General features: G+C 50.2%; 1 protein-coding gene across 2 annotated transcripts; it reads right to left on the reverse strand.

Moving 5' to 3' along the window:
- Positions 1-2,204: 2,204 nt before the first annotated feature.
- On the reverse strand, positions 2,205-5,095 carry UBB (ubiquitin B). 2 transcript variants are annotated; one of them, XM_017348855.3, is made up of 2 exons: positions 4,206-5,095; positions 2,205-3,499 (listed from the first exon to the last, which is right to left on the reverse strand). In XM_017348855.3, the coding sequence occupies exon 2, from the start codon at positions 3,491-3,493 to the stop codon at positions 2,348-2,350; it is 1,146 nt and encodes a 381-aa protein (XP_017204344.2). In that variant the 5' UTR covers positions 3,494-3,499; positions 4,206-5,095; the 3' UTR covers positions 2,205-2,347. The 2 variants fall into 2 exon arrangements, with proteins under 2 accessions (XP_017204344.2, XP_008268907.2); XM_008270685.4 differs by lacking the exon at positions 4,206-5,095 and adding an exon at positions 3,931-4,068.
- Between the last annotated feature and the right edge of the window lie 13,004 nt (positions 5,096-18,099).

Consider the following 18,099-nt stretch of genomic DNA (forward strand, 5'->3'; position numbering starts at 1 on the left):
TGTGGTGTTTAGAGGACACAGTTCCAGACACGTTAACATCAGATGCTCCTGGAGGCCCAGTCCTGGCTGTTGTTGAGGAATGAACCAGAGGATGAAAGATTTCTCTGCCTTTAAAAATGACAATAAAAGTGGGGCAAGCGTTTGGCATAGCAGTTAAAATGATGGGTTGGGACGCCCACATTGTGAATCAAGCTCCCCATTCTAGCTACTGGATAATGTGCACCCTAGTAGGCAGCAAGTGACACCCACATGGGAGATCTGGACTGGGTTTCTGGTTGCTGGCACCTGGGAAGTCAAACAGCAGATGGCAGCTCTAACAAAAATATTAATTCACAAAAGCAAAGTCCTGGTTGTGCTTGCCTGGTCAGAACATGGACATGGACTGGGTTCCTGGCTGTTGCAGGAATTTAGGGAGTGAACAAGTGGCTAGGAACTCTCTCAATTATATACTTAAAATAAGGGGGGAAAAAACACATAGGGAAGCGGCTAATTGGTGTCACCTGGTCTTAGGAGCTGCTCAAATAATTGATGTCATTGGGTATAGGGGCTGGATGGGAACCAGACACTACTGGCTCTGACATGGGGTGCTTGCTGTGGACAATGCTGGTGCTAGGTGGGCAGATTTGAAAACCAGATCTGGAGGGGAGAGTGCTAAGATGTGCTAAAACACTGGTTGGAATGCCAGGGGCCCAGTCCATGGGCTTGACCCCCACCCTGATTGCAGCTTCCTGCTAATGCAGGAAGTAGTGATGGCTCTAGTAGTTTATTCCTGCCACTCACATGGGAGACCCCAGTTGAGACCCTGGTGCTCATTTCCCCCATTCCAGGCTGCTCCTGGTACTGGGGAGTCAATCAGCAGCTGACAGGTGCTCTAAAAACCTCTAGAGAAGAAGTCTTATTTGCTGAGGAAAAACTGAGATCTTGAATCTTCAACATCTCTAAAGGCCCAAGCATTTTTTTTTTTTTTTAAACAGGCAGAGTTAGAGTGAGCAAAGGTCTTCCCTCCATTGGTTCACCCCCCAAATGGCCGTTATGGCTCAGCGCCTATCTGAAGCCAGGAGCCAGGAGCCTCCTCCTGGTCTCCCATGGGGTGGCAAGGGCCCAAGCACTTGGGCCATCCTCCACTGCCTTCCAAGGCCCAAGCATCCTTAACACGTTAATGTCTCCAAGATTTTGATTAAAAAAATGTAGGAACTGTTAATGCTTTTAAAAACTTGCTGAAATCTGTGGAGTCACCTAGTGGATCGAAGATTTCTCAACAATTTTTTAGTTTTGGGTTTTCTAACTCGGTGACACACATAAATATGCTCACGTTATGGCTTTTCATGTAAACATGTATTGCCAGACCCTCCTATCTGTACTTACATATAATGGAAATTTCTAGTATGTTAAAAAGGAAACATCTAGAAGAGTTGAAGTACCTCCTCATTACTTTACTCTCCAAAACCAATTTTGCTACCCTTGTCTATAGAATTTTTCACTCTAATGTTCCACTTCAGCAGTTGTTCTGCATTGTTGCACAGGTTAGGCACCTGCGACACCACTCCCCCAACCCCCATCACAGCCCTGAGTTTGAAACCTTGCTGTTCAGCTTCCTAGTCAGCTCCCTGATGACGTGCCTGGAACAGAGATGGCCCAGCACCCACAGGGGAAATCCTGTATGGACTTCCTTGCTCCAGCTTGGCCTATCACAAGCTGGTACAGTCACTTAGGGAGTCAATCAGCAGATGGAAATCGCCTTTCACGTACCTGTGGTGCTTTCAAGCCATTTTTCATCCTCAACCAGCCTTTCACTTGGTGCCTTAAGTACCTGCCCTGCCTCCCCTCCCCCCCAAAACCTGCAGACCTCCATTCCATTTTCTTGGCTTACCAGTTTAGAGACAGAATCAGGTTTACACTTCACTTACACCTGCGAATTCATAGCTTATAGTTAACCAATAATCACAAAAATCTGAAAGCACTTAACTACTGTCTTGCTTTTCAATATATAAAAAGATTATTAAATCAACACTTTTAAATTAAACCTCCCATTTTGCCATTACCCATAAAAAACTTTGAGCAAGACAAAGTTCCTATACCACAATCAAGCAGAAAGTCAAGTGACTTAATTTTGGTCATATTGCCAATCTTAAAACCATACCCCACAGCATTTTAACCAGTTAGGCATACCCACATTAGAATCCCATGACGACAGACACCAAGGATCGTATCATGCAACAAAACGTTTATTAATATTTTGAACAGATTCAGCTATTACTGAAGCTGGTAATTTCTAAACTTAAATTGGGGCAAATGGCTATAGTGCAGAGTAACGCCATCAGGCACTGTGAATGGCAAGACTAAAGAATTAACAGCCACCTCTCAGACGGAGGACCAGATGCAGGGTGGACTCTTTCTGGATGTTGTAGTCAGAAAGAGTGCGGCCATCTTCCAGCTGCTTGCCAGCGAAGATGAGCCTCTGCTGGTCAGGAGGAATGCCTTCCTTATCCTGGATCTTGGCCTTGACGTTCTCGATGGTGTCACTGGGCTCCACCTCCAGAGTGATGGTCTTGCCAGTGAGGGTCTTCACGAAGATCTGCATGCCGCCTCTCAGACGCAGAACCAGGTGCAGAGTGGACTCTTTCTGGATGTTGTAGTCAGAAAGAGTGCGGCCATCTTCCAGCTGCTTGCCAGCAAAGATGAGCCTCTGCTGGTCGGGAGGAATGCCTTCCTTATCCTGGATCTTGGCCTTGACGTTCTCGATGGTGTCGCTGGGCTCCACCTCCAGGGTGATGGTCTTGCCAGTGAGGGTCTTCACGAAGATCTGCATACCGCCTCTCAGACGCAGGACCAGGTGCAGGGTGGACTCTTTCTGGATGTTGTAGTCAGAAAGAGTGCGGCCATCTTCCAGCTGCTTGCCAGCAAAGATGAGCCTCTGCTGGTCGGGAGGAATGCCTTCCTTATCCTGGATCTTGGCCTTGACGTTCTCGATGGTGTCGCTGGGCTCCACCTCCAGGGTGATGGTCTTGCCAGTGAGGGTCTTCACGAAGATCTGCATACCGCCTCTCAGACGCAGGACCAGGTGCAGGGTGGACTCTTTCTGGATGTTGTAGTCAGAAAGAGTGCGGCCATCTTCCAGCTGCTTGCCAGCAAAGATGAGCCTCTGCTGGTCGGGAGGAATGCCTTCCTTATCCTGGATCTTGGCCTTGACGTTCTCGATGGTGTCGCTGGGCTCCACCTCCAGAGTGATGGTCTTGCCAGTGAGGGTCTTCACGAAGATCTGCATGCCGCCTCTCAGACGCAGGACCAGGTGCAGGGTGGACTCTTTCTGGATGTTGTAGTCAGAAAGAGTGCGGCCATCTTCCAGCTGCTTGCCGGCGAAGATGAGCCTCTGCTGGTCGGGAGGAATGCCTTCCTTATCCTGGATCTTGGCCTTGACATTCTCGATGGTGTCACTGGGCTCCACCTCCAAGGTGATGGTCTTGCCGGTCAGGGTCTTCACGAAGATCTGCATTGTGACCTACAATTTTCAAGCAAAACAGGGCGTTACCTCACGACCATCACGTCACTTCCACGCCAATAAACGCTTCCAAACCGGCAATTAACTATTTTTAAAATGCCTTAAAACTCGTTACCATCTCTCAAAGGCTTCCAGTTTTTACTAGACTCCAATTAGTCCCTTAGAACTGGTTAGTCAAGGTTCGGAGTTAGACAACTTTATTCAAAAGTGTTTCGTTAATTACCATCCCACGCCGTGTTTCCTAAATGCTTTAGCTATATGAGGTTCCTTTCCCACCCTGTTCTTATTTTTCCCCAAACCGGAGCACAGCGTTGAGTAAACCGAAAATGAAACGAAATCCGTTAAGTCTCGCCAAGCTTTAAAAAAAAAAAAAAAAAATTGCCGTCCAGAGGCAGGGCCCATTCCCCACAATGGTAAAAATCAGTATTTACCGTTTCCCCAAGTCACACCGGGCTACCTCCCCGCCGCCGTCCCCCTCGGAAGCGAATGCGAAGGAATCGCCATCGGTTAAGCGTCGGTTGGCGTCCGCCGGCGCGCGCGCCAGCCGCCCCAACTCCCCCCGCCGCGCCAACAAGGCCCACTCTCGCGGAAGGGCCCGGCGCGGCGTCACGTCACCCGCCCTCCCCTCCCCCACGTGCCCCCGAGACCCCGCCGGCCTGGCCTCGCTGACAGCTGCCCCCCAGTCCCCTAGGCCGCGACCCGGTACCTGTGACCGAAGGCGAAAAGTCTCTGAAATAGCAGCCGGTGGGCCCGCCAAAAGACCAACGCTCCTTCAAGAAAGCCGCTCGCCACTGGATGCTCAGTCGCGGCGGAGCCGATATTTATACAGCGTCTGTTGCGTAACCGATTACTCCTACGTAGCCGCCGTCTCCGTGCGCCAGAAAAAGTAGTCCCCCGGTCTCTCCTCTCGCGTCGCAATGAGGCTTTTCAACTGAGTTCCGAATTACTGCAGACCGAAAAAAGGATCGTAAAAAATTCACTCCCTATTTCTTCAGGCGTCTCTTTTCCTCTTTTAGGAAAATAGAGGAGAAAATATCAGGCGGATGAATCCGAGTTACAGGGCCCTTCCTCGAAAGCTCTGGAAACTTCCTTGCTGCGCCAGCGTTGATTGGCCGGACGTGTGGGCGCAAAGTCGCCGCTGATTGGTGGAGGGCGCGGCGGCTGAGTTGTTGCTGGGCTCCCTGGAGGCGGAGCCTCGGCGTTGCTAAGTGACGGAGCGCGCGTGCGCCACAAAGGCGCGCCTTCCGGAAAGAGGGGTATTTCCGCCTGAAGGTGGAGGCGGGGGTCTTTGGCGCCAGGTTTGGGAGGTCCGTGTCCCCGAGTCCCGCCTTTTTTCGGTTTTTAGGGACAAAAAGAGCGGGCTACGTGGCGAGTTTCCCGGGCTCTGCTTTGCAAGTGCCCACGGGGGTGTCTTCCCCCTCGCCCTCCGACCAGTGTGAAAGAAACACAACTGTCCCCGCCCCCACTCTGCCTCGCTCTTCCGACAAACGCGCGGTCCGCACCGTGGCCCGTTTTTATTCTTGGTTTGGATTATCGCAAGGTTGAGTGGAGCTTTAGTCACGTCCCTAGATGCTGTGTCACGATCCTCATCACGGCCCCGAGGAGAATCCGGGCATCTCGGCTGTGGAGCGGGGGGCCCTCTGCGGGGACGCCCCCACCGCACCCCGGGCTGTGGGGGACGCGGTGGTCGGCACGGGCCGTACCCGCCAGTGCTCCCGAACGCAGGCAGCGGCAGGGGAAGGCGGGCGACGCGAGGGGTGGGCGAGGCGGCGAAGGCGGCGGACCCCGCTCGGGACCGCGGACGGAGCCCGAGGACCGTGAGGGAGGCAGGGGGTTGGGACCTCGGAGCCACCCGGAGCCGTGGGCGGCGGAGAGGAAGCGAACGTGTGTGACCCTGGCGGTTTGCCTTCTAGACGTTTCCGTGGTCACGCGAATGAGGTAAACAGCGCTTGGGTGTGTGTGCGGGGGAGGGGGGGGGAGGTCCATAAGTCATTCGATGTCCACCCTGTGTGAGCTTCACGTTAAACTGTCGTTAAAGCAACGGGCCAGTGATGGGTAAATGCCTGGGTTAACACTTTGCTAAGACCGAACGACTTGAGGAAGCAGCAGATAGGAAAAAAAAATTCATTAAAAATAAAGACAGTTGTGGAAGTGATTGCAAACGATGTGGGGCAGTTTATAACATGTCTTTTACCGAGTCTGGGTCTGCATTATATTAGCCATCAGCGAGTCAGAATCCGCGGAGGGACCGAGCTGGAGTGCGGCTCTGCAGGCTGCATCTCCGGGTCCAGCAGTTGCCAGAACTAAGTCGTGTTGCTTCTCCGTTCCTTGTTTCCCCAAAGTGTTGTCAGTGCGGGGCGCATGCTGTCCTTGTTCGGTAAACAAGGTTTTATGGTGTGTTCCCAAACCAGACTTTTTAGTAAGCACGTGTCATTTCGGGTAATGCGTTATGAAAGGTGATTTGTAAGTGAATTAAACAGTAAAAAGAAAGCCCTAAGATCCGGAATTTAGGGATCTAGCACAGTGTTGCCAGGGTGCTGAATAAATGCTTGTTTACTGAATAAAGTGTAGTTTTCCCAGAAAAGAAAAAAAAAAGGCTTTGTGATAGCCATAGGCACCAAAACATGAAAGGAAAAACATGACTATATTGTTCTCCTCGGGTTGCCTGGGCAGTTCTATTGAAAAAAACAAAGAGGAATTTTTTTTTTTTCTGGAAGTTTCAATGATTTCACTTAGCTAGTTGTCTTTTCATAAAAATGTATCCGAGGGCCGGCGCTGCGGCTCACTAGGCGAATCCTCCTCCTAGCAGCGCCGGCACACCGGGTTCTAGTCCCGGTCCGGGCGCCGGATTCTGTCCCGGTTGCCCTTCTTCCAGGCCAGCCCTCTGCTGTGGCCAGGGAGTGCAGTGGAGGATGGCCCAAGCGCTTGGGCCCTGCACCCACATGGGAGACCAGGAGAAGCACCTGGCTCCTGGCTCCTGCCATCAGATCAGCGCGGTGCGCCGGCCGCAGCGCACCAGCCCCGGCGGCCATTGGAGGGTGAACCAACGGCAAATGGAAGACCTTTCTCTCTGTCTCTCTCTTTCACTGTCCACTCTGCCTGTCAAAAAAAAAAAAAAAGTATCAGAGAACTTCAGTTCCAATTACAAATTCACAATTGTTCACTTGACGTTACCAAGTGGTACTTAAAATGTGGACTTTATATTTCATATTTGGCTGTTTATTTCAATAGTTACGGGACTAAATCCTAATTTGTTACAAACAAGATAGAAACGTTGATATTGAATCCCAAATGAACACAGCAAAATTCTGAAGTACTTTGATCTTGAACCTCAAACTTCCAGAAATCTGCCCTTTTAAAAATAACTATTTTAAAATAGTTGTTATGAAATAGCAATACATAATGAAAATTTAAGATAATATAGCAAACACCATAGAACCACCAATTTCCTTAAGTTTTTTTTTTTTAACATTTATTTATTTTTTGTTGTTTTCTGTTTTTTAGAGAGAGAGAAAGATCTTCCATCCACTGGTTCACTCCCCAAATGGCTGCAATGACGGGAGCTACACTGATCCAAAGCCAGGAGCCAGGAGCTTCCTCTGGTTTCCATATGTAGGTGCAGGGGCCCTAGGACTTGGGCCATCTTCTACTGCTATCCCAGGCCATAGCAGAGTTAGACAGTGAGAGAGAGACAGAGAGAAAGGTCTTCCTTCTGTTGGTTCACCCCCCAAATGGCTGCTATGGCCGGCACTGCGCTGATCCAAAGCCAGGAGCCAGGTGCTTCCTCCTGGTCTCCCATGTGGGTGCAGCACCCAAGCACCTGGACCATCCTCCACTACCTTCCCATGCCACAGAGAGAGCTGGACTGGAAGAGGAACAACTGGGACTAGAACCCGGGGCCCATATGGGATGCTGGCGCCGCAGGCAGAGGATTAACCAAGTGAGCCATGGTGCCGGCCCCAAGATTTGTTTATTTTATTTCTGGCCCAGCACTGTGGTGTAGCAGGTAAAGCCACCACCTGCAAGTGCTGGCATCCTATATGTGCACCGGTTTGAGTCCCAGCTGCTCCACTTCCAATCCAGCTCCCTGCTATGGGCTGGACAAGCAGCAGAAGATGGCCCAAGTGCTTAAGACCCTTCATCTGCATGGCAGACCCAAAAGAAGCTCCTGGCGCCTGATCCCCGTAGATCTGGCTGAAGTGGCCTTTTGGGGAGTGAACCAGCACATGGAAGATCTTTCTCTCTCTCTCTCTCTGTCTCTCTCTCTCTGCCTCACCTATCTCTGTGAAACTCTTTCAAATAAATAAACCTTTTTTTTTAAAAAAAAAGATGTATTTTATTTGAACGGCAGAGTTACAGAAAGAGGGAGGGACAGAGAGAGAGGTCTTCCATACGCTGGTTCACTCCCCAAATGGCCACTTCAGCCAGAGCTGGGCCAGACGGGAGCCAGGAGCTGCTTCTCGGTCTCCTATGTGGGTGCAGGAGCCCAAGGACTTGGGCCGTCTTCCACTGCCTTCCCAGGTGCGTTAGCAGGGAGCTGGATGGGAAGTGGAGCAGCTGAGACTCAAACCAGCGCCCATATGGGATGCCAGGGCTACAGGCAGCTACCCACTACACCACAGCATAGGCCCCATTTCTGTAACTCTTAAAAAAAAAAAAAAATGGTGCCTGGACATAGAAAGAGAAAAAGCACCCAATAAATATTAGTCATATGGAAAAAGAGAAAGGGCTAGCATTGTGGTGCAGCAGGTTATGCCGGCACCTGCAATGCTGGAATCCCATATTGGAGTGCCAGTTCAAGGCCTGGCTGTTCTGCCTCCAATCCAGCTCCCTGCTAACACCCCTGGGAAAACGTGGGAACATGGTGAAGGTGCTTGTGCCTCTGCCACCTACGTGGGAGACCCGGATGAAATTCCTGGCTTCAGCCTGGCACAGACTCAGCTGTTGGGGCCATTTGGGGAGTGAGCAGGTGGATGGAAGCACTCTGGCTCTGCGTAAGCTCTGCTCAAATAAATAAATCTTAGAAAAAAGAAAAAAAAAAAGGCAGTGCATACAGTCTTTTGTGGAGGCCTAGAGGAAGGGGCAGTTTAGTTATGTGGGGGACCATGAAGTTTCAGAGCAAGTACTGTTGGGCCATTCACAGGGATGAGTGGGCTTGTCCAGGCATGAGAGCAGGAGGAAACATGAGAAGGCTTGGGTGTTGAGGAAGTAGAAGTAGTGGGTAGTTGTTTACGGCTGGAACCTAGGGTGGCTGCCAGTGGGCAGGGGAAGCAGAACTCAAGTCTCCACACTGTCCAGCCCCACTGGCCCCTGCAGTCCTTAGGAAACACCAAGCTCTCCCCTACTTCTGGATCTTTGCACTTGATGTTGCCTTTACTTAGAACTGCTCTCACAGCCACGTCCTTTCCATGTTTTAGGAAGCATAAGTGGCACGTCCTGAGAAAGGCTGTCTGTGACATTAGCCGTGCTCCTGGGACTCAATCACAGTTCCCCAGTTGTCTGTTTTATAACAGTGTCATGTTTAATCAATCTATAATTTTATTATTTTGTAGTTTTATCTCTGTTTCCCCCCAGAGAGAATGTAAACTACATGAGGGGTCCAGGCCATGTCTACTAGTCCATCACTAGCATAGTATCTGGTACATAAATAGCACTTAGTAGTTATTGAGTAGATGACTAACAAGGGCCCACTTTACTGTGCTAAGGACTTTAGACTTCTTTCTATAGTTGTTTTGCTTGGGAGTGACCTTATCAGAATTTCTATTTTAGTATAACTTGTTGACATCTCAACAGGTGAAAGGGGATGAAATGGAGGCCTTCAGAGACTGTGGCCATTGTCCAAATAAAGTATGATGAGCATCTATAACTAGACAAGGGGACAAAGACCAGCATCCCTAGGGAAAGCAGGAGGAGAGCCCCTGTTGTCACACAGTGGGTCGATGCCGGCATCCCATATTGCAATGCTGGTTGCTCAGCTTCCAGTCCAGCTTCCTGTTAATGCACCTGGGAAGGCAGCAGAAGATGGCCAAGTGTTTGGACCCCTGCCACCCACATGGGAGACCTGGGTGGGGTTCCTTGCTCCTGGCTTCAACTTGGCCCAGAACCGGCTATTGTGGGCATTTGGGGTGGAAGATCTCCACCCCCCCCCCCCACCTCTGTTACTCTGTCTTTCAAATAAGTATGTCTTTAAAGAAAGGAGAACAGATTAGTTGTCACGTGGGGATGGAGGCAGGGGGAAGGAATGTGGTAGCATGAATTATTAAAGGCAGAGAGAAGCTTTTGGAGTAATGGAAATGCTTATTGTCTTGGTTGTGGTGATGGTTTCATGGGGGTAAACATTAAGAAGCTTGGCAGTTTGTATACTTTGAATATATGCAACTTACTGCTCATCAATTATACCTCAAAGCAAGAACACTTTTAAGAGATTTATTTTCACTATTTGAAAAGTGGACTGACGCACAGAAATCTTTCATCTGCTGCTTTACTTCCAAATGCCCAAGCACTTGAGCCATCCTCTGCTTCCTCTCAGGATACGTTAGAAGGAAGCTGGATCAGAAGCTCTCCCATAGGGGATGTGGATGTCCTAAGCAGTGGTTTAACCTGCTGTGCTACAATGTCTGTCCCTCTCTGTGCCAGCCCCCTCTCATAGGCCTCTGTGATCAGTGAGAGCGTGCTTGTTCGTGTACTGGACTGCAGCCTCCCACCATTCCAGTAAACTCGTCTCTTCTGGAGAGTTTCTCTTTAGGTTGACATACTCATTCATTCATTCCCTTTCTTACCCCTGTAGATTGTTAGCCTCTGGAGGTCAGATTCTGTCCCATTCATGGCTGCCCAGAGGAACACCTGGCACAGAGTAGGTGCTAAGTAAATGTCTGCTGTCTGTCCAACATTCCCTCTCCCGGACGGACCGCGAGGCTGTGCCTGGAAGAGGCACCAGCACACAAATGGCCCCCTTCACACAGCAGAGGGGCAGCTCCTTCCTCTAAGGAGACGCATCTTTCTGGCCTCAGTAGCCTGCCCCTGTCTGGCTCATTGGAGGCTTTGCTGTGCTGCCTACCCTCAGGCACATTCCTGTAACAAAGGAGAAGTGAACAAATAGGATGGGTGGTTGGGGGTGTGGGCTTAAAGCACTCTGTCCATGGTACTGAGAGCATCAAAGGCCCTAGTGACCGAGTGAGGTGGTGTAGGGTGGAGAAGTAGGAGTCAGAGAAAAGGTGCTCAGAATATGGAAAGGCCCCATCACCCAGGGGAAGAGGGGAGGTTCAGGCCCCAAAGTGGCCCCTGGGTAAAGGACACTGAAAAACAGTTCCAGGATGAGAGTTACGGTGCAGGATGCCCACATCCTATGTCGGAGTACAAGTTTGAGTCCTGTCTACCCTGCGTCCAATCCAGCTCCTTGCTGATGCTCCTGGGAAAGCAACAACGGATGCTCGGGCCCCCTGCCACCCAAATGGGAGACTCAGAGTGCCAGACTCCTGGCTTCAACCTGGCCTGGCCAGCCTCGGCTGTTGTGGGCATTTGGGCATGGAACAAACAGATGAAAGATCTGTCTTGAGTTTCTCTTCCTCCTTTTCCCCCTGCCCCTCCCCCTTTGCTCTACATTTCAAATAAATTTTTGTTAAAGTTCTCAGGGGAAACAGAAATTTGAACCTGTTCTGAGGGTTCTTGTTTTGTTTTTACCTTTAAAAAATAAAAAAAAGATTTATTTATTTATTTATTTATTTGAAAGAAGTATACACAGAGAGAAGGAGAGAGAGAGGGAGGGAGGGAGGTCTTCCATCTGCTGGTTCACTCCCCAATTGGCTACAATAGCCAGAGTTACGCCTATCAGGAGCCAGAAGCCTCTTCCGGGTCTCCCACATCGGTGCAGGGGTCAAGGACTTGGGCCATCTTCTACTGCTTTCCCAGGCAATAGCAGGGAGCTGGATGGGAAGTGGAGCAGCCGGGTCTCGAACTGGTGCCCACATGGATGCCAGCACTGCAGGCGGCGGCTTCACACGCTACGCCACAGTGCCAGCCCCAGTAAATAAATGTTAAAAAAAAAAAAAAAAAGAAAAGAAATAATACCAAATGCTCGCTAGTAGACATTTACTGGAGGCTGAGGACAGAAACAGTTGTGGCCTTGAAGGGCACCAGAATAGACCACTCCAAAGTGAGCCTTTTTTTTTTTTTTTTAAGATTTTATTTATTTATTTATTTATTTAAGAGTACAGTTACAGCTGGCACCGTGGCTCACTAGGCTAATCCTCCACCTTGCGGCGCCAGCACACCGGGTTCTAGTCCTGGTTGGGGCGCCGGATTCTGTCCCGGTTGCCCCTCTTCCAGGCCAGCTCTCTGCTATGACCCAGGAGTGCAGTGGAGGATGGCCCAAGTGCTTGGGCCCTGCACCCCATGGGAGACCAGGAGAAGTACCTGGCTCCTGCCATCGGATCAGCGCGGTGCGTCGGCCGCAGCGCGCTGGCCGCGGCGGCCATTGGAGGGTGAACCAACGGCCAAAGGAAGACCTTTCTCTTTGTCTCTCTCTCACTGTCCACTCTGCCTGTCCAAAAAAAAAAAAAAAAGTACAGTTACAGACAGAGAGAGGGAGAGACAGAAAAGTCTTCCATCTACTGATTCACTCCCTAGATGGCTGCAACAGCCAGAGCTGGGCCTATCTGAAGCCAGAAGCCAGGAGCTTCTTCCAGGTCTCCTACGCACTTGGGCCATCTTTGGCTGCTTTCCCAAATACATTAGCAGGGAACTGGATAGGAAGTGGAACAGCTGGGACTTGAACCCACACTTATATGGGATGATTGTAGACAGTGGCTTTACCTACTATACCACAGTGCCGGCTGCATCAGAGAAATCTGATAAAGCTTCTTTCCCAACATGGTTGGAGTTGTTATTGCTTGAACCCTACATACATATTATGTGCATTATTAGTATAACAGTCAAGAGTTAAAATCTGTTGCTGCCATGAGGAAGTAGACTAGAGGGCGGGACAGGAGACTGGTGAGTCCACTGGATGTGGGCAGCAGTTCAGGGTGCCCAAGGTCAGTGCCCTTCCCTTCATCACGAGCTGGGCCACCTGCTAACTGCGTGACCATGAGTGAGTGAGTTGCGCTCATCCTCACGTGGACGGCAGGAGCACCTGCCTTGTGAGGGTTGCCACTCAGCACTCACTGTCCACTGTTAGGGCTGCCCAGGAAGAAACGGTGTCTTTTTCTTTTTTTTCTTTTTTTTTTTTTTTGACAGGCAGAGTGGACAGTGAGAGAGAGACAGAGAGAGAAAGGTCTTCCTTTTGCCGTTGGTTCACCCTCCAATGGCCGCCGCTGCAGCCGGCGCACCGCACTGATCCTGGCAGGAGCCAGGAGCCAGGTGCTTTTTCCTGGTCTCCCATGGGGTGCAGGGCCCAAGCACCTGGGCCATCCTCCACTGCACTCCCTGGCCATAGCAGAGAGCTGGCCTGGAAGAGGGGCGACCGGGACAGAATCCGGCGCCCCAACCGGGACTAGAACCCGGTGTGCCGGCGCTGCAAGGTGGAGGATTAGCCTATTGAGCCACGGCGCCGGCTTGAAACGGTGTCTTTTTCTAACTCACTCAGAAGCCTTGACAAAGATTCTTTGCTTGGACAAACTTGAGTGAAGTTTCTGTGCCTTCTCCTGGGCCCATTCGTGTACTTCCTTACGCAGATACAAAATGCAGCTGGAACGAAGACCCTGCTGAGTCAGTTTAGCCTTAACTCCCTTCCTTGATATCTGACCAGCTTCCTCATCCTCCATCCATGTGAAGTCTGGTCACCCTGTCCTCTCTTCAGCAAGAATCCGGCCAAGTCAGTTTAGCCAGAATCCCCCTTACCCCTGATGTCTCCTCCCAGTAATTTTCCATCCTCTGACAGCTGTAAATCGCCACTTGCCTGTGGTGCACTTAGCACTCTCTCCCACACTGCACCACTCTGCTGCAATAGACCCTGTACTTGTCAGAAAGTCCTGAATAAAAGTGTTACTGTGGCCGGCGCCATGGCTCAACAGGCTAATCCTCCACCTAGCGGGGCTGGCACACCGGGTTCTAGTCCCGGTCGGGGCGCCAGATTCTGTCCTGGTTGCCCCTCTCTGCTATGGCCTGGGAGTGCAGTGGAGGATGGCCCAGGTCCTTGGGCCCTGCACCTGCATGGGAGACCAGGAGAAGCACCTGGCTCCTGGCTTCGGATCAGTGCGGTGTGCCGGCCGTGGCGGCCATTGGAGGGTGAACCAACGGCAAAAGGAAGACCTTTCTCTCTCTGTCCACTCTGCCTGTCAAAAAAAAAAAAAAAAAAAAAAAAGCCGGCGCCGCGGCTCACTAGGCTAATCCTCCGCCTAGCGGCGCCGGCACACCGGGCTCTAGTCCCGGTCGGGGCGCCGGATTCTGTCCCGGTTGCCCCTCTTCCAGGCCAGCCCTCTGCTGTGGCCAGGGAGTGCAGTGGAGGATGGCCCAGGTGCTTGGGCCCTGCACCCCATGGGAGACCAGGAAAAGCACCTGGCTCCTGGCTCCTGCCATCGGATCAGCGCAGTGCGCCGGCCGCAGCGCGCTGGCCGCAGCGGCCATTGGAGGGTGAACCAACGGCAAAGGAAGACCTTTCTCTCTGTCTCTCTCTCTCACTGTCCACTCTGCCTGTCAAAAAAAAAAAAAAAGTGTTACTGTACCCCAACAGGTGTCATTGAGTCATTTTATTTACTTATTTATTTTAAAGATGTGTTTATTTATTTTTAATAATTTGTTAAGCTAGGGGCCGGCGCCATGGCTTGCTTGGCTAATCCTCCACCTGCGGTGCTGGCATCCCATATGGACACCAGGTTCTAGTCCCAGCTGCACTTCTTCCAGTCCAGCTCTCTGCTGTGGCCTGGGAAAGCAGTAGAGGATGGCCCAAGTACTTGTGCCCCTGCACCCGCATAGGAGACCAGGAAGAACCTCCTGGCTCCTGGCTTCGGATTGGCGTAGCTCTGGCTGTGGCGGGCATTTGGGGGGTGAACCAACAAAAGGAAGACCTTTCTTTCTTTTCTCTCTCTGTCTCTCTCACTAACTCTGCCTATCAAAAAAAAAAAAAAAAAAAAAAGAAAAGAAAGGCACAGTTACAGAGAGAAGGAGAGGAAGAGACAGGTCTTCCATCTGCTGGTTCACTCCCCAGATGGCTGCAACAGTCGGGTGCAGGTCAGATGAAAGCCTGGAGCCCCATGTGGGTGACCAGCCCAAGTACTCAGGCCGTCCTCCTGTGCCTTTCCAGGCACGTTAGTAGGAATGCTGGACCAGAAGAGAAGCAGCCGGGACTCAAACCAACACTCACGTGGAATACAGGCATTGCAGGCTGTGTCTTATCCTGCTGGGCCACAACACTGGCCCTTGCTGAGTCATGTTTACTTGAACTGCATCCGTCAGCCTGCGGAGCCCTGTGCCAGCTCAGACTTTTTTGCCAGTTGGCACCAAGTTTGGTGGTGCCATAGAAGATGCTCAGAGGTTCTCATTTTCCCCCAGGTGTGTTGACAGGAGGGATGTAAATACTCAGAGAAATAACATCAAGGACAGAAGTGAGGTCTGTCAAGCTGAGCAATGCGGGTGCTTCTGCCAGTGCACCCTAACCTCAGGCAGGTTCTTCTGCCTCAAACTGGATTCCCTGGTGGGAAGCTCCCACGCCCCTCAAGTGTGTAGGTACAAAATGGTGTGAGGTAACGGCGTTAACTCCTTGCTACTGTACCTGCTGCCAGCTGCACGACACGGGGCCGCCTCCCCCCTAGTGGTCGCTGAGGATTCTGCACATTCCCAGGGGTGAAGGTACTCTGGAGGGCGCTCCAGCAGGTTCCACTCATCGGGCATAGGCAAATCTTATCAAAAAAGCGTATTTGCATCAGAGGGTGCTGCTGTTTACTCTTACGCTTCTACATTATAGTATCCTTGTTTTCCAGAAGGAGAACTTACACAGCAGTGCTTTAAAACAGCAAATTGAACACACTATTTTCAGATTCTCTTTTAAAATCCTGTACACGTTTGCCAGTTTTTTTTAAAAATTGAGACGAAGAGACGAAGAGAGAGCTCCTATCTCCCCCAAATCATGCAGCGGTTGAAGTTGAGGGCCTGGAACTCAATTCATGTCTCCCAAATAGGTGGCAGGGACCCAATTACTTGAGCCACTACTGGCTACTTCCCAGGGTCTGTCTGAGTGGGAGCAGGGCCAGGACTTGGATCCAAGCACTTGGATAAGATGGGAGCTTCCCAACTGAGTCTTGACCACCAGGCCTGCCCCTTCCTAGGGTTTTTGCCTTGTCCCTTAAGAGTTGAGAGTTGTATTTTTTCTCGTGGGAGCACATCACATACTGGACTGTTTTCACCATATCCCAAGTCACCAGAGACTTCATCATTGTTGATTTTAGGCGCCTAACCTAGAATCAAAAATGTCCACGTTAGGGGCCGCACAACAGGTTAAGCCACCATTTGTGATGCCAGCATCCCCTATTGGAGTGTCAGTTCAAGTCCCAGCTGTTCCACTCCAGCATCCTGCTGATGTACCTGGAAAGTCAAGAGAAGATGGCCCAAGTACTTAGGCCCCTGTCACTCATATGGAACATCCGGATGGAGTTTCTGGCTCCTGGCTCTGGCCTGACCCAGACCTGGCTGTTGTGCCATATGGAGAGTGAACCAGTGGATAGAAGATCCATTTTTGTCTCTGCCTCTCTCTCACTCTGCCTTTCAAATAAATAAACCTTTAAAAATTCTAACTTTTTATTAAAAGATTTATCTATTTACTTGAAAGGTAGAATTACAGACAGAGAAACACAGAGACAGAGACCTTCGATCTGCTGGTTCACTCCCCAAATGGCCACAACAGCCCAGGCAGGGCAGTCTCCCACGTGGGTACAGGGGCCCAAGCACTTGGGCATCCTTTGCTGCTTTCCCAGGCTCATTAGCAGGGAGTTGGATCAAAAGTGGAGCAGCCAGGATTTGAGCCAGTGCTCCTTATGGGCTGCTGGCATTGCAGGTGGCAGCTTAACCCACTGTGCCACAACACAGGCCCTAAATTTGTTTAATTGTAGTAAAATAGACATAAAATTCACCATTTTCACAATTTTTGAAGGCACCGTTCGCTGGCTTTAGGCACATTCACATTGTGCAGTCATCACCACTCCGCACCTCCAGCATTCTCACCTTCCCCGACTGAAACTGGACCAGGAAGCACAACTCCCTCCAGCCTCTGTCACCTGCCATTCTACTTTTTGTCTATGAATTTGACTGCTTCTGGTACAAAAATGACCATTTCTGGTTTTTACAAGTGGACTTTTGTATCCTAAACCTGCCATGTTGTACATCACGGTGTGCAAACTATGAGTAATTTTTTGTCTTTTTTTCTTCTATTTGCGCTTTAGCATGCAGGATGAGTTTATTGTAGTCATATATAGCATAAATTCCACTGTCTTCTTTTAGTGTACAGTTCAGTGGCTTTAAGTACATTCATGATGTTATGCAACCATCACCAGTATCCGTTTCCAAAGCTTTTTGATTATACTGAAACCCTGTACTCATTAAACAGTAAGTCCTCATTCCCTTCTCCCCGAGTCCCTGTTAACCACTATTATACTCTCTGTCTACAAATTTATTTTAAAGTGTTATTTATTTGAAAGGCAGAGTTGCAGAGATGGGGGGAAAGAGAAATCTTCCATCTACTGGATCACTCTCCAAGTGGCCACAGTGGCTGGGGCAGAGCCAGGCTGAAGACAGGAGCCTGAAACTCCAGACTGGTCTCCCATGTGGGTGGCAGGGGCCCAGGCACTTGGGCCATCTTGTGCTGCTTTTCCCGGCCCATAGACAGGGAGCTGGATCAGAAGAGGAGCAGCTGGGACACGAACCAGTGCTCAAAAGGGTGCTAGTGTTGCAGGCTGAAACGTGTGTTTAAAGACATACATGTGCACATCTGGCTAAATTCCTGAATTCTGTGGGTAAAGGGAGAAATCAGCAAGTTTTCATAATGAAGGAAGAGGCTATTTTGATTACTATTATTTGTTCAAGAGAGAGGGAGAGAGAGAAACGGAGAAAGATCTTATATCAGCTTCGTCCTGATGCAGACCGTCAGAGGCAGCCGTGATACCTCAAGTACTTGGGTCCCTGCCACCCATCCTGACAACCTGGATTAAGTTCTGTGCTCCCGTCTTCAGCTCTGGCTGAATCCCAGCAATTGTGGGCATTTGGAGAGTGAACCAACAGATGGGACCTCTCTCTGTGTGACTCCCAAATAAGTAAATACAAGCTTGTAAAAAAGAATCAAGCTGGGGCCACCTGGCTCCTGGCTTTGGATCGGCATAGCTCCAGCCGTGGCGGCCATTTGGGGGGTGAACCAACGGAAAGAAGACCTTTCTGTCTGTCTCTCTCTCTCACTGTCTATAACTCTACCTGTCAGATAAAAGAAAAATTTAAAAAAAAAAGAAGAATCAAGCTAAAGTAGTTAAACAGAGTGGTATTGATATGTCACAGTATATGCAGAAAGTTTGAAAGACTAAGACAAATATATAAAATTTCTAGAAGAAATTATCTCTGGGGGTAGGAGCAGGCAATGAGATTTTTCTTTTCCAATGTGACATTTTAAAAACATCATGGGGGCC

This window comes from Oryctolagus cuniculus, chromosome 17 (assembly GCF_964237555.1).
Source record: "Oryctolagus cuniculus chromosome 17, mOryCun1.1, whole genome shotgun sequence".
NCBI lineage: Eukaryota > Metazoa > Chordata > Mammalia > Lagomorpha > Leporidae > Oryctolagus > Oryctolagus cuniculus.

Coding starts and splice junctions, on each gene's coding strand:
- UBB (XM_017348855.3), bottom strand. CDS start 3,493: ATGCAGATCTTCGTGAAGACCCTGACCGGCAAGACCATCACCTTGGAG.